At 41.8% G+C, this 15,525-nt stretch overlaps 1 protein-coding gene across 1 annotated transcript in view; it reads left to right on the top strand.

Annotated features, from left to right (window-relative positions):
* ech1 (enoyl CoA hydratase 1, peroxisomal) overlaps window positions 1-15,525 on the top strand; it is a 33,740-nt gene that overhangs the window by 2,917 nt on the left and 15,298 nt on the right. Inside the window, 6 exon segments of the mRNA XM_034239560.1 lie at window positions 7,648-7,736; window positions 7,819-7,943; window positions 8,049-8,069; window positions 8,071-8,096; window positions 8,588-8,654; window positions 9,176-9,246. Of these exon segments, the coding sequence (XP_034095451.1) occupies window positions 7,648-7,736; window positions 7,819-7,943; window positions 8,049-8,069; window positions 8,071-8,096; window positions 8,588-8,654; window positions 9,176-9,246 (399 nt within the window).

Genomic DNA, 15,525 nt, shown 5'->3' with positions numbered 1-15,525 from the left:
TATCTCATTATTATGACTTACTATCTCATTATTATGACTTACTATCTCATTATTATGACTTACTATCTCATTATTATGACTTACTATCTCATTATTATGACTTACTATCTCATTATTCTGACTTACTATCTCATTATAATGACTTAGCTATCTCATTATAATGACTTAGCTATCTCATTATAATGACTTAACTATCTCATTATTATGACTTACTATCATATAAGAGCAATTTTAAGTGTGGGACACACTTAGCTGAACTAATGGATACTAAAATTGAAGACTGCGGATTCACTAATAAGGAAATGTTAGTGGTTTTGAAGGAATCACACAATATTAAACTAAGCCTGTTTTGTTTTTGTACTGTATTTACAATCAATACTCCGACTACGACGTGCTATATTAAAGATGTATTGTTAAACCGGAGACATAGACATTCATGTCTGGTAGGAAGGCCACATTTCACTCAACTGTGTGGCTGCACACGCATACTGTGTCTAGTCTACGTCACGTGGGCCAATCATAAACAAGCATTGATAACCAGTGCTATCCACATATTCAGTCAGAATATTACAAAGCATATGGACACTACAGAGGAAACTACAAAAGAACAATCTTTGGCGTGTGGCAAGAGCAGAAACAATGTATTCTCTTCAGGAGTGCTCCAAAATCAGGATTGCTTACAGCTAGCTAGTGTATTGCTTTGAGCTAAGTCATTATAACGAGATAGCTAAGTCATTATAACGAGATAGCTAAGTCTTAATAATGAGATAGCTAATTCATAATAATGAGATAGCTAAGTCATAATAATGACTTAGAGGATTTTTATTTATTTTTTCCTGTGGCGCAAACAGGCTTCCATACTAATTTGCTGTTTTGCATATTTAAAAAAGCAACTAGCCTACAAAAGACTTGAAAAGTCTGAAATAACTTAACGGGTAGGCAACTGTGTAGAATCAGTTTGTAATTAGGGTCTGAGCACGAAGTGTGCGAAGACCTATTGTTATGCATAGAATTATTATTCTCCCGATTCTTGTTCTGGGGACTAAACCTGTTTTTGAGGGCGTTACGACGCCATTCATGTAGCGACATTTGTTGCAAGACGGGTGAAACATTTTAGATTCTGGAGTCGATGGGTTAAACATTTCAAACATTTCAAACATGCTCGCTGTGAAAATTCAGTTTTCGAAAAATGTACATAGTCGCAGCGTAATTCTGATGGACCGGATATTTTGCACACTTCGCTCTACATATTATCCTCTTGTATCCCTAAGCTCCGCCTACTTTGAAAAAAAACAGTGAACTATTAACTTCAATTTCTTGTTTTTCAACACCCAACTTAGTGTACAGCATCAGTGGAGGGTCAGACATATTACCGTAGGAAATGAGCACGTTGTGTGGAAAAATGTGGCCGACATCAATCGCAACGTATTAGCAAAAAGGTGTGGCTTACACATAAATACTCATAATCCAAATATCACAGATTTCGGTGGATAGGTTCAGTCTGTCTTGGGGAATAGGCACAAAAAAGCATGTTCATTTTGGACAATAGGGGGTGCCAAAAAACACAACAAATGTATACCTCAAGAACGGATGGACGAAATATATATATTTTGTAATAGATATACTGGCAGGATGAGTATAAACTGAGATTTAAAGTGTCGCAACCAATGATGAATGTGGGCTTGTCCTATTCAGATTTTTCTCAAAATCAAAGGGTTAAAAACACTTGCAGTCACATAACTTTTTGTTGAAATTAGTTACGGCCTTTACACTTGGAACACACGTGACAGCCCACAACCTTTTCCAGACTGTACAAAAAAATCGTATGTTTTTGCAAATACGGCTCAATAGCGCCCCCTATTGTGCGGTAGTCACATATAGTTTCTCCGAGCTACCCGAATATTAGCACAGACATTACTCATGGAATTGCGGACATATTTCAAAATGGCTTCCATTAGCCCCTCCCCCCATAAAGTTGGCCATTTTGGAAAATGTCCGTTTTGAGCGCGTTTTGGCGAACTTCTCCTAGGGAAAAGATCGGAAAAATTCCAGTCCAAGACAAGTTCAGCCCATATCCAATATCATGCTAAATTGCAAATAAAATAGTTGCTAGCTAAATCGGGGCAGACGTAAGCAAAGAATATACCATTTCTGACGATTTACATGTCGCAAATTACGCCAAACTACTCACATATGGTTGTTCCAATATGCACGAGACGTTGTATACACATTGCTCTTATGATTGCGGACATCTTTCAAATTGCCTTCCATTTGGCCCGGGACTCAGAAAGTCGGCCATTTTGAAAAATGTGCAGTTTTCATGCCTTTTCCGCACATTTTTGCAAAGGCCTCCCAGGGAAATGGCTGGGAAAATTCCATTCCAGTACAAGTTCAGCCCATATCCAATGCATTGCGAAGGAATAGTCAGTCGCTCGAACGGGGAGCTCACAGGCTAGAATGTACCATTTTCCAACATTTAGATGTCAGATAAGCAACTCTGCCTTCCACATCATCTGTCTCTCTCTCTCTCTCACACACACACACACACCACACACACACACCACACACACACACACACACACACACACACACACACACACACACACACACACACACACACACCACACATATACCACACCACACACCAGAGGTGGGACCAAGTCATTGTTTTGCAAGTCAGAGTCAAGTCTCAAGTCAGGATGGGCAAGTTCAAGTCAAGTCCAAGTCCTACATTTTGACAAAACGAGTCTTAAACAAGTCCTTATGCGCTTTTCAAAAAATGTAATGACATCGATCAACAGCAGGGCCGTCCCTCCCTACAGGCCGATCATGCAGGCTGTATGGGGCCTCACATTGCGCAGGGGTCCTCGCGCAGGGGTCCTCGGCTTATGAGCTCGGCTTGTGCACAGTTGTCCCCCCCCGCTGAGAGGTGACAAGGGGAGCACGTCTGTAACCTGACACCGTTGCAATTAATCGACATCTGACCAATCACGGCTTTGATACGGCCACTAGTGCAGGTGAAGAGATGTCGGCGAAAAGACAGTTTCAGTCCGGCGCAAGCAAGAGGGGAAAAAAACAAAACATGAAGAAACTAGAGCATCAATCGAAGGTGGGTTATTGTATGAGTCATATGTACAACTTGCGAATGTTGTATAAGTCAAATGTCAAACTTTTGCCAATTGCCAAAAAACATCAGCTGCAATTCATGACATGAAGAAGGCAGTCTCTGCATAGCATATAGGCTAATGGAGATGCAGTTATTTCCAGCATTCTTTATTTACCATTCATTCAAGTATGTTATTCCTTTTATCTGCTAATGTACAGGAGGAAGAGTGATACACTGTTTGTGTAGTTGGCTTACATAACAGTTAAAGTTTACAGCCTAAAAAACATGGAGCATTTTTTGGAGCTCAGCCTCTCCCCTTAACTCCTAACAGTTATCATCATGTCAACCACAACACAGAGAAATACTGATAGAAATGTGTGTGTAGTTGTTGATACATTGCTGACAGAGGGAATTACATTTGAATACAGATTTAAGAAATATCAGTTTTTGAGCATGTCATAAGCATGTTTTATCTTGACTATATTACAACTATATTATAATAAAAAATAATACAGTATTTATATTATATTATTGATTATTATTATTATTAGAAGTAGTTTATTTGCATTAATCATATTCTAATCTTTTTGAGGCTAGTATTTGGCAGGAAATGCAGACGTATTCACCTGTAAACGCATACTGAACGACATACATGCACATTTACCATTTACCTCACTGTCTAAAAAAGTAACTGTGTTGATAATAATAATAATAAACAGGAATTATATTTGCAAAGTACTTTGTTTCCAAAAAAAAAATGTTTCACTGTCTGTTGGGGGGGTGGTGGCCTCATCTCACAATGTCGCTTGGGGCCCCAAGTTGGCCAGGTACGGCCCTGATCAACAGAATAATACTTAATAATCAAACTGCCCTTTATTAGTCACATTAATAATTGAATAATCAATTTTCTCTCTGCTGGTAAAGTAACGTGTTTTCTTCTATTATAAGAGGGATCAGTAAGGTAAGGCTACCGTGACGGTTTGATTCAGAAGGAGTTTAATGTATAAGATCCCTGATGTTGAGGTAACCAGAATGTTTATTTCCACTGTGTACAACATGTTATAAGGGACCCACAATCTATCTTTATGCAAGGGATAATGTGCAGCCAGGCGGGCTCTATGGGGAAAAGAACACCTGCATCTAGATCCCTCTGCAGGTGGTACTTTAACTATATTTTGATGCTAATACTTTTCTACTTTTACTTGTAACATTTTGAATGAAGGACTTTTTTTTGTAACCGAGTATTCCTACACTCTGGTACTTTTACTCAAGTACAAGATCTGAACTTCTCCCACCTCTGACAATAAGTCCTGAGTGGTTACCAAAAAAAAACCCTGCTCTGAAGGTTATTTTCATTTTACAAATCCAGCACTCAGCTTTGCTTTCTCCAATATCATTGAAAAGCAGCCAGATGCTGCTTATTTTTTCGGTTTTCGCACATTTCTTGACTCTTTCCGACGCGCTTGCATTTAAATCCGGCTCCCCCGTCTCGCCCCTTTCACACCAACGCGTTTTCAGCTCCGGCTCGGAGCTGGAGCCTGAAAAGTACCGGTTTTTCCTGTTCACACCGCAGAGGCGCCGCCTCTTAGCTCCGGAATCCGGTTCACTTCCAGCTCCAAAAAATGGTCGGTCTAGAGGCAAGAGCTTCGGAGCTAAGAGGCGGCGTCGCTTACGTCTCTCTTACGTCGAGGCGGGAACAGGGGCAGATTCGTCGTTGAAGTAGATGCTGAAGACCATAAAGAAGTCTTGCATTTCGCATGTGATGTTTGTAAAGTTCCAAGTAAAGTCGTCCCTTGTAAAGTCGTCCGATGCCTTCCAGTTTGTTTCGTAAGAGGATAACCAAAACGAACACCGCTTCAATACAATCGGCCATTGTTGTTGTTGTCGATGTGAGGGATTTCCGCGCGGTTTGGATTTTATTAAGCAGGCACGTAAACAGTGACGTCATGACGCAGCAGCGGCAGATCTGGGCGGTGTGAACAGAGCGGGAGCAGAAAAGGGAAACCGGAGCTGAACCAGAAAAGCTCCCGCTCGGAGCTAGAAAGGGAAAAGCGCTGGTGTGAAAGCCGCAACTGACGCTCTGTGTAGCTGGCCTGTACCACTACACCTGCGTCTGCCCCCCACCCTTCTTTCACATAATGGTATGATCCTAGTGTGTCCTCGCATATGATTGGCCGCATGGTGGCTCAGCAAAATAAAGTCCCGCCCCTGCCTGCAAGGATTCACAGCAAGAGTTGCAGCGGCTGGAGATTCTGCTCTCCCCGACGGGAGTCTGCTCTTCTAGCGGCATCTCGCGATCGACGTGTTGGAGACCTGTGAATTAAATTATCAAGTAATCTCAAGTCAGAAGGCTCAAGTCCAAGTCAAGTCCCGAGTCATTAGTGTTCAAGTCCAAGTCGAGTCGCAAGTGTTTTGTGATGTTGTCGAGTCCAAAGTCATCAAATTCATCAAATTGGTCTGACTCAAGTCCAAGTCATGTGACTCGAGTCCACACCTCTGCCACACACACACCCTCACACACCAGGGTTTCCATTAGCAGGCAATTACCGGTTTTTAGCTGGTAAAATGTATTAAAAACCGGTAAATTCAAAACCTGCCGGTCAAAATGTCCGGTAATAATTAGGGATGCTCCGATCGATTGGCCGCCGGTCATTATCGGCCGATATTTACTCTTAATAGTTTGATCGGTGCTCTCTATAAAGGCCGATCAGGAGAGCTGGCCTGGAACTGCTGAGTCTGACGGAGACACGCAGCTCTGCATATTCACCTGAAGCCCCGCCCACGGTTTAGTGAGCTGCATGAGAAACTGACGGGCTATCAGAGGAGAGAGGGAGGGAGAGGGGAAAAGAGAGGATCCGTTTCTCCCGTGTTATTATTCAAAGTTAATGTAAACTCTTGAATAATGTACTTCATCTACTACAAGTAGTTTGTTTGAATGTAATAATGATGTTGTTGTTTGTGGAATCATTTATTGAAAAATGAATCTGAATTGTTCGATCTGTTACTATTATAAACTGAAGCAATATAAAAATGACTCCCATTAAAGGTGGGGTTGGTAATTTTGGAGAAAGCAGCTCGAGTGAGCTAGAATTTGAAAATACACAGCCAGAAAAAATCTGCTACTTCCTTAAAGAGCCCCTCCTCCAACACACACAAACGCGCACATGACCAATGAGGGCACGAGATAAGTTTGTGCACAGATGGAAGGCTGACAGGCAGGTAGGCCATCCAGTTACTTTAGCCGGCTCAGATGATTGGTCGTGCTTTTTACAGCACTACGGCTTCCAGAGATGACATTTTTTATGTATTTTTTGTCAAAGCACTTCAGATATTCATTGCTATCGGGATGTTAAGAGCATTCCATGGAATATAACAAAATGTATCTCGAGCCGGTTTCTCAAACTTACCTACCCCACCTTTAACTGAGTTTTAAACATCAGCATATCCGGTCATAGTCCGGTAATTACCTGCTAACGGAAACTCTGCTACACAATTCTTTTTCTTATTATTATTATTGAAACATGACCGGTAAAATAAATTCTGTCCGGACATTTGACCGGCGAGAAAAAATCCTAGCGGAAACCCTGTCACACATACATACACACACACAGACACACACATACTCAAACACACACACACACACACACACACACACACACACACACACACACACACACACACACACACACACACACTCAAACACACTCACACACTGCTGGCAATGATGTTGAGTGTTAGTCCAGCAGCTCCCTCTGCTGGCGGCACATGCAATTACAACAGACACATATACACTCCATAACACACACATACAGCTCTTAAAGCATATCATATATATCAGGCTACAGCCCATGTGTTATGATGTGAAGCACCATTTGGTTTCATGAAAAATATCAACTGTTTATTTGTAGATATCTACTAAAGCATACAAATAAAGTGTATAATGTAGGCCTGTTACTTATATTATTGAGTGATATATATTATACACACTGTTCTGCTTTCTGCACTGGCCTCAGCAGCTGTTCTCACTGTAAATGTCGGCTCACAATTAAAGCAGTAGTATTAAAAACATACATGGCCTAATATCCAGAGGAGATGCGTTTATTGAGTAAACAAACGGTAAAGGGCAGAAAGTCTGCACAACCCACTGCACCACACGCCACGGTTACTGCTCCTCCAGACAGCCTCCGCGATAATCGATCCTCGACGAGCCTTTACAGAAATTTGTTTTCCTTCGAGGCGGCGCGCCCACATCCGTTTCCGGGTCGCTGCCGGAGGACCGAGGAGTCCGGGACGCGAACATTTGAGAAATTACAAACGGCTAATTTCTGAGGTCTGCTTGACGCCGGGACGACCCGCCCCGACAGGCGCTCGGACGCGAAGGCCCCCCCACAACTGCGTGCACGTCTGTGACCGCAGTTTTAATTCTCTTTGTGATTTCATATTTTCTAATATTGAAAGATAGACCACTGGAAGTCGTTATTTGAAGCATGCACACAACAGTGTTTCTAATAACTGATGGAGCCTTTGGCTTTCTCCTCCAGTGAGATGGTGGACTGCTTCAATGAGATCGCAGCGGACCCGGACTGCAGGGTGGTGCTCGTCTCAGGGGCTGGGAAGATCTTCACAGCTGGTGGGTGTCAGGGGGACAGATGTTCTTTAGAACACTGTCTTCACAGTAAGCCATATTTATTCTGTGCTGTGTGACTGTCCAGGAATCGACCTGATGGACATGGCCGGAGACGTCCTTCAACCAGAGGGGGACGACATGGCCAGAAGGTCATGGAACATGAAAAAAATAATCACCAAGTACCAAGAGACGTTCAGCGTCATAGAGAAGGTCAGCAGAGAGGTTCTGTTCCTCACACTAAGAACCATACTGCTGACAGGTCAAGGGCAGCATTCAAATGTTTCAGTCTGTTTTTTCCTTTTTTTCTCATTGTAGTGTCCAAAGCCTGTTGTGGTGGGCCATTCACGGAGCGTGTGTGGGGGGGAGGTAGGTCGTCATCATCATCATCATTACATCACTATTATTATTGTGCAGCTATAAATTCAGATCATAGACCAATTGCAACTCCACTTTACCATAAAATGAACACACAAAGCCTACCTTTATGATTTTGATAGTATTTTACGTTACATTGTTTAACTATACTATATATTGTGCTATATTTTTACAACCTTTCACCTTCTTCTATATATTAAATCGAATATTCTATATTTACTGATATAACATCTCTGTATTAACACAAACAGCAAGTAACATTCATAAACATTATATTATAAATATCCCATAAATCTGCTGTACTGTACATACACAATGACTCTTCTGATATGAATCACACCTGTCTCTTTACCTTTTGTCCAATGTTCTTGTATAGTTTATGCTTTATATTTTTACTTGAGCTGGTATTTGATGGTACTTTCTTCATATAACGTTTCTCTTCACGGTGCGTGTGCTGCTGCGTGTTCCTGCTCTGCTGCAGGTGTGGACCTGATCACCGCCTGTGACATCCGTCTGTGCACGCAGGACGCCTGGTTCCAGGTCAAGGTGTGTCCTTCTCATTATCATCCTCACAAATGTGGCAACAAAATGGAAATTGTTCTTCCGGGAGAAAACAAAGAACAGATAAATGATTCGAAAGAAAGACATGGGGAAACAGAGCTGATGAATAAAATAGGCTAGTGAAAGAAATAAAGAGTAAAATGGTTTATCTAATTGAATCACCTGGATAAAGGTCAAAGAAAAGGCTTTATATTCTTGTTTCACTATATTTTAGATGTATAGCTCACAACATCAATATTAGTTACTGAGGTTTTTAGTAAAATGTTACTGCTTTTGTCATAAAATATCAAATGTCAGTCATGTTCCTCCTCATTCAGACATTAAAACAAAGTTTCTAAGACTGTAAAACTAAAAACCAGGGTATACTTAGTTCCTATTCCTAAAGCATAAACTGCTCATTTATATACTAAAAACTAAAAGAGTGAGACCTAGTTGTACTGAAGGAGACAGGCGATGTTCTGAGAGCAACTGATACGATGCACAATGTTAACAGAGTCTCTCTACAGGAGGTGGACATTGGCCTGGCTGCAGATGTTGGAACTCTCCAGAGACTTCCTAAAGTGATCGGCAGCCGCAGGTAAAGCAACATTTAAATAAATGTGTTAAAGTCACAAGCTATATGCAGAAATGCATGTGCAACGGATGTGCAAAGCTTTTTAAGGTAAGTAAATCCTTGAATAACACAAAATCAAACGTGATTATAATGATTTGGTTAAAGTTTGGGCTAGTAGGGTATGGGGGTTCCATTTTAAAAAAGTATCAGTGACGCAGTGTGTGCAACAAATCAGTGTTAGGATATGGTGTTAAAGGTTAGTTCAGAGGTTTGGAAATGGGGACCTACAGTAGATGGTCAGCACACCTCTGGCCTGGGGAAACACACAAGATGAGCAATCATTGATATATAAACAGTCAAATGTATATGTAGCAAAAAAATAACTGATAAAAAACTCCAGACATTATAATGTCCTTCCTGCAGACTGCAATAACTCCTCCCCTCTGGCTGCAGAGCTCACTGCTCCACAGCTCCTCTTTTGTTAACTGGACTTAGAACTTCACACTGTAAAATGTACACTTATATTTAACTAGAAAATGCGTGAAAATGTCCTGCTGAAAATGCGTGCACATGCTGTAAACTGTGAACATTTGTTGCTGAATTTAGCTGAAAATGCAGAAAAAGCTGAACATGTTATTAGCTGAATGGTCTCTGTAGCTGCTTTTAGCTACAGAAACCAAGTCAGTGTGTTGATGAACTTAGCGGAGAAATGCAGAAAAGTGAAATGATTTGAATCAAATGGTTACAGCTCAAATGCATTGCAATGACTTTGTTGAAAACTTAAAAGTGAAATGTTAAACTGGAAGCGTAGGAAACATAGTGAAGAAGCTTAATATTTAAAAGAAAAGGTTTGAAAAAGGTATAAACAACAACATGTATAGCCTCAATGTCCTGAAATAGTTGAATAATGTAGATATAGTTGAATGGTTTCTGTAGCTGAAAGTAGGCTGAAGGAGTTAGATATTAAATGTAAGTAGTAGTGAATTGTAAGAGAAAGAAAGAGAAAATAAAGTAAAAACGCTTTGAAAAGCAGCAGAATATTTTAACTGCAAACTTTTGAACTAAAACCATACGTCACCAATAATGTATAAAATATGTGGAACCTGTTGAAGTCTCCATCAGTCAGAAAAGAATAGGCTGGGACAGTCTTTAAACTCCAGTCTGTGTGTTTGTGTTTGAGCTGACAACATTACCAAACACCTGTGTAAGCCCAGAGATCAAAGGTTACCATGGTGACGATGTTATCAAACACCTGTGTGTTACATTTCTAACTGCTGTCAACGCCGTGAAGCATGTCAAGGACCCTGAGCGTCTGAAGTGTGCTTTTTGTGTACTTTTGGGTCAATAATGTGGCATTTTTGTCAGATTTACTAAAGGTGTGCAGCTGGCGCTCTGAGGACAGGTCAGGCTGAATTTACAATGGGCCTTAATGGAGACATGTTGAACGTTTTTGTCACTTCATGACACTTGGCACTATTGTTCTTCAAATCCTTATTCTTCAACTTCATATTATTTCACCTGCAGTTCTTCCGTAAGTTTTAACGATATAACTTCAGCATACTTTCAGCTACAGAAACCATTAAAATATCAAAAATATTCAGCCTTTTCAGCACATGATGGGAAACTTTCAACTTTTTCAAAATATTTTATACTTTTTGAAATATTCAGCGTTTTAAACTCTTTTTTTAACATGTAACTCAATGGGAGGAACATTCAAATCCTCTTTTACCTACACCTTGCGCCAAATGCTTCTCCTTCCACATACTTTCAGCTAGAGACTTCATCCCAACTTTAAAATGATCACAAGACATTCAGCTATAAAACTTGTTCTTCAGATTTTTTTATATATTTTAGACTTTTTGAAATATATATAGTTTGGAGCTTGGTAAAGAGGCCTTCTTCAGATTTTAACATTAGTGTGTATTGCGCAGCTCGTTAAGGGCAGAGTTGGGTAATAATAATATTACTTTTGTCGGTAACGCGTTACTTTTATAATTCAGTAATCATTACATTACATGTCATTTGTTAGACGCTTTTATCCAAAGCGACTTACATACATTCAGTACTGTGGACAATCCCCACACGAGCAATTTGGGGTGAAGTGTCTTGCCCAGGGACACAACGACATGCTGACTGCAGTGGGACTCGAACTTGCTACCCCCTGATTCCAAGTCCAGCACACTACCCACTTAGCCACAGCCTCCTCATCATTCAATCACATTACGTTACTAACATTGCCCGACACGCGTTACTTCGTTACTTTTATAAAAATCAGTAATCACACTACAGTTAGCCCACTAACATAAAGAATTACTAGATTGTATGCCCAGAATCCTCTTCCGTAGAAAGCGATCACTTAAATGATCGGACTCTGAGAGGCAGTCGCAATTTTTACAGGCTCCCACTACCTGTTAGCATCTGGCATCTGTTAGCATCTAACTCTCCTGCTTACAAACATTTAGCCATCCCTATTTATACAACATCTTGACGCAGTTTGGCATTGGTGCATGGGACCAGTGCTTGAATTGGAATGAAAAAGGTGCCAGTACTCTAAAATCAGCAACTTTTTCAAGTCAATTGTATATATACAGCCCACAAACAAGAATTTGGCTACTATAATGCTGGTGGGTTTGTCTCTTTACTACTGTATATTTTAGAAAGGTTCACTGTACTTAACATTTTTATGATAGGCAGCGGATATGGCTAAAGCTCAGTAAGGTCAATATTAACTGAAAATATAGCAATCAAAGTCTAGATCTTCTGCTGAAGACACATGAAGCAGAGACCTTTCAGGTGAGAGCCCCTCTGGTGGTGTTCAACATTAATGACAAGGAAACAAAGCTCTGGTCAGAAGCATTTTTTATAAAAAGCTTTAACAAAATTAAGTATTTCTGTACATTTTGAATGCAATCTAACTTTCCAACTCAGAAAACGAAAAAAGTGCCAAAAGTCTTCTCACATGGCTGAGCTGCTTTGCAATATACTTCACCACTGAAGAATACAAATATGTATAAAGTAAACTATGATGCAATCTAACTTTCCAACTCAGAAAAATGATAAAGAGCATGAACAAAGAACATGTAAAACAAATGCAAAATTTGCACAATCTAAAATGAGCCATGGTAAAGAGTTACATTGAACACCAAGCTGATCAGATAACTCCCTAGTTGGTCTGAAGTCCTTCTATCTCCAGGATCTGTACAAATCGGCACATTATGCCAAAAGTCTTCTCACTGGGTGAGCTGCTTTGCAATATACTTCACATTGTTAGAAAAGGCTCCAGAAGGCCTTGGGGACATCAGTATCAGGGGCTGGAGCTGGACAGGCTCTTTCATCAGCACTTCTCCTTCCCTTTGCCAGCCAGGACCTCACATACTGTTCCGGATTGAACTGTCCTAGTGATGGTCCATTACATTTAATGAAAACCAGGCTGGACAGTCGGCTGACAGAGAGAGCATTCCTTTTTGCAGTAAGGATATCGTTCATGCAGCTGAATGCCCGCTCACACTCACTAGTGGAGACAGCGATGGTTCGGACTGCTTTCAGTAGAGGCTCCATGGCAGCAGGTGTACGGGATGCCCTGGTTTCCTTGTATTCGCGAAAGCCCTGAACAGTCTCTCTTCTGTCCACTTTCAGCACTTCGCACAAACGTAGCACCTCTACGTCCCCATACTGTACGTCTAACTCCTCTTCAGGCCAACTTCCAGGATGGATAACTTTCATGTCCTGGATTAGCTGATTGTCCCGGGCCTCCCGGCCATGTAATGGGATTTCTCTTGTGCTGACATGAGAGGAGGTTGTGGAAGTCATTCTGTGTCTCAGATTCTCTACCATACTGCGGAAAAACTGACCTGCATGAATCTGTACAAGCCTGCCATTCTCACGCAGGGCAACACCCTTGAAGGACTTCTCAGCTAGAGCTGTATGAACTGTAGTCATGTGTGGGCCAAGCATGGTGACCATGGATTCAAAAAACTCGTATTTCTCGAGTTAAGAGCCTATCTGCTGTAGGCAGTGTCATCTCTCTTTTTTGGAGTTGCCGAGAGAGGTCGCTGAGCTCTGTGAGCGCATCGTACATCAGTCCCAGATTGCTGACAAACGTTGCAGATGTGAGCACATCATCCAGGCCCTTGTACTTTGCTCTGTCTCTGGAATCCCTGCTCGTGTCGTTTGCAGCATTTGTGAAGTGATCATGAAGCACTCGGTAGTTTTCCCAGACTGCTCTGACGCTCCTTTCACTTGAAGCCACCCAGCGGATGGACAAAACACGCCCTATCACCAGGAGACGCTGTCCGACTGCTTGCGCACACTGCGCTAAACTGCCTCTGATTTTTGGGGGAGGCATGGAACAAGGAATAGAGTTTGTCAAAAAAGATCTGGAAATGATTGAGCCCTGAGACCTCCTTGACCACATCCCCAACTGCCAGCTCTTGACGATGATTGGAGGCAGTGCCACACAAACAGGCTTGGGAATTTACTACACAACTGGGTAGCAACGCCTGTTCTCTTCCCTAGCATGACTGAAGCCCCATCACATGCAAAAGAAACGAAACACTGACCTAAAAAGTCTCGTTAAAATCTCTTCCAAGACACTCATTAACGCCTTTGTGATGTCATCAGCCGTGTTCCATCCAACTCGATCAGCTCCCAAAAAAACGTTTCGGGCTCAGCCTCAGCTAATGCTGAGCGTAGACACACAACAAGCACCGTTTTACCACTAATAGTGGTAGATTCATCGACCAAAACACAGAGTTTTCTTTGGTTTTCTGTAATGTCTTTTGCCATTTTTTTCTTCAGCTCATGAGCTATGTGGTCGATGATTTCGCCACAGGTTTTATTGGAGTGCAAAACCCTGCCCACGTTCAGCCCATTCAGTTTCTGTACATTCAAATCAATTGGCATGTCTGTGAATGGCCGGCTATGTTTGCCAATTGTATATGCCGTTCGAAAAACTCTGATAGTAGTGTCTAATTCAGATTTATGCATAGACTGCACTTGATGTTGAATAGTTTCACGTGAAGCAGATGTAAGGATGTCAGCAGCTTTTACATGGGCTTGTGATTCTTTATGTTCTTTGATTTTTTTTTCTCAGGCTAGCTTGTTGTTTGCCCTTGTCAACACCGAAATGAGACCACTGCACACTCACCCCATTCAGTTGACAGTTTCAGTCCTTGTCCAGTGTGTATTCCCAAAGATTTGACATCTCTGCATATCCGACATCCTAGCTTCTTATCTTTAAGAAGGAGCCATGCATTGGTCTTGCAAAAATATTGCACCTGGTCCGTTGTCCAGCAGTCAGGTGCATCGCTTTGCCCGGTGTTGGTGGTGGCAGTTTGCGCCAGCAGCAGCTAACTTTAGAGGCTCTGGAGGAGGCGGCGGAGCTAGTGCTAATGCTAATGCACTAGAACTTGGAGCAGGAGGATCAACCAAAGAAAGCTCCCCATCAGACACAATTTCCAACACAGGCACAGCATTCTCTGTATTTGAAGTTTCTTCCGGCGACAACCGCTGTCTTTTTGCACTTTTATTAATCCACGCTAACATTTTAGAAATGCTAATTTGTGACGTGACTTGCTTTCCTTCTCTCGGGGGCGTGCCTGCTCTGTTCTATCACTCTACATAGCCACCCACTGGGTGGGAGTTGCACTGCATAAACACAACACACGTGCATCTAGGTATGTAAATTGTAAAGCATTAAAACATGGTTTTACTAACAGTTTTCAGTATGTTGTTACTTCGGCATTATTATTATTATTATTTTGAAACGTGTATTACTATTAAATCACGGTCAAATAGGTTAATTTTGACATAGTCGTTTTCCACCACAGCTTTTACATGGAGAAGATAAGCCCCGCCCCCTCTCCCAGCACGTTCTGTTTGAATGACAGGAGTAAACAGCTGACAGCCGCTGTGAAACTCCAGCGGTTAGAGCGATGAGAATGTCCGGTCGGCACCTCATGACGCATCTACTGAGTACCGGGCGGCTGTATATATATATATATGGATGTATAATAAGAACGGCGGGAGAGTGTTGAGTACTGGCACGGTGCATGAGTACCGGAGTACCGCCAGCATGCCGGTACTGAGCAAGAAGTGCCGGTACTCCATGGGTCAGAACCAGAAGTGCCGGTACTGCGTACCGGTGAGTACCGGCCCAATTCCAGCACTGCATGGGACAGTAATTGCCCTAAACCTTTCACACTCAAGAATGCCATCAAAACACCCTGAGGATGATGCGCTACTTCAAAGAGCAAAGAAACAGATAACAGACCTTAAGGAGGATATCCGATGGCTTTCTGACAA

The sequence above is a fragment of the Gymnodraco acuticeps genome, unplaced genomic scaffold, assembly GCF_902827175.1.
Source record: "Gymnodraco acuticeps unplaced genomic scaffold, fGymAcu1.1, whole genome shotgun sequence".
Lineage (NCBI taxonomy): Eukaryota > Metazoa > Chordata > Actinopteri > Perciformes > Bathydraconidae > Gymnodraco > Gymnodraco acuticeps.
Note: the sequence above shows the minus strand (reverse complement) of the source record. Positions and strands in the feature narration are given on the sequence as shown.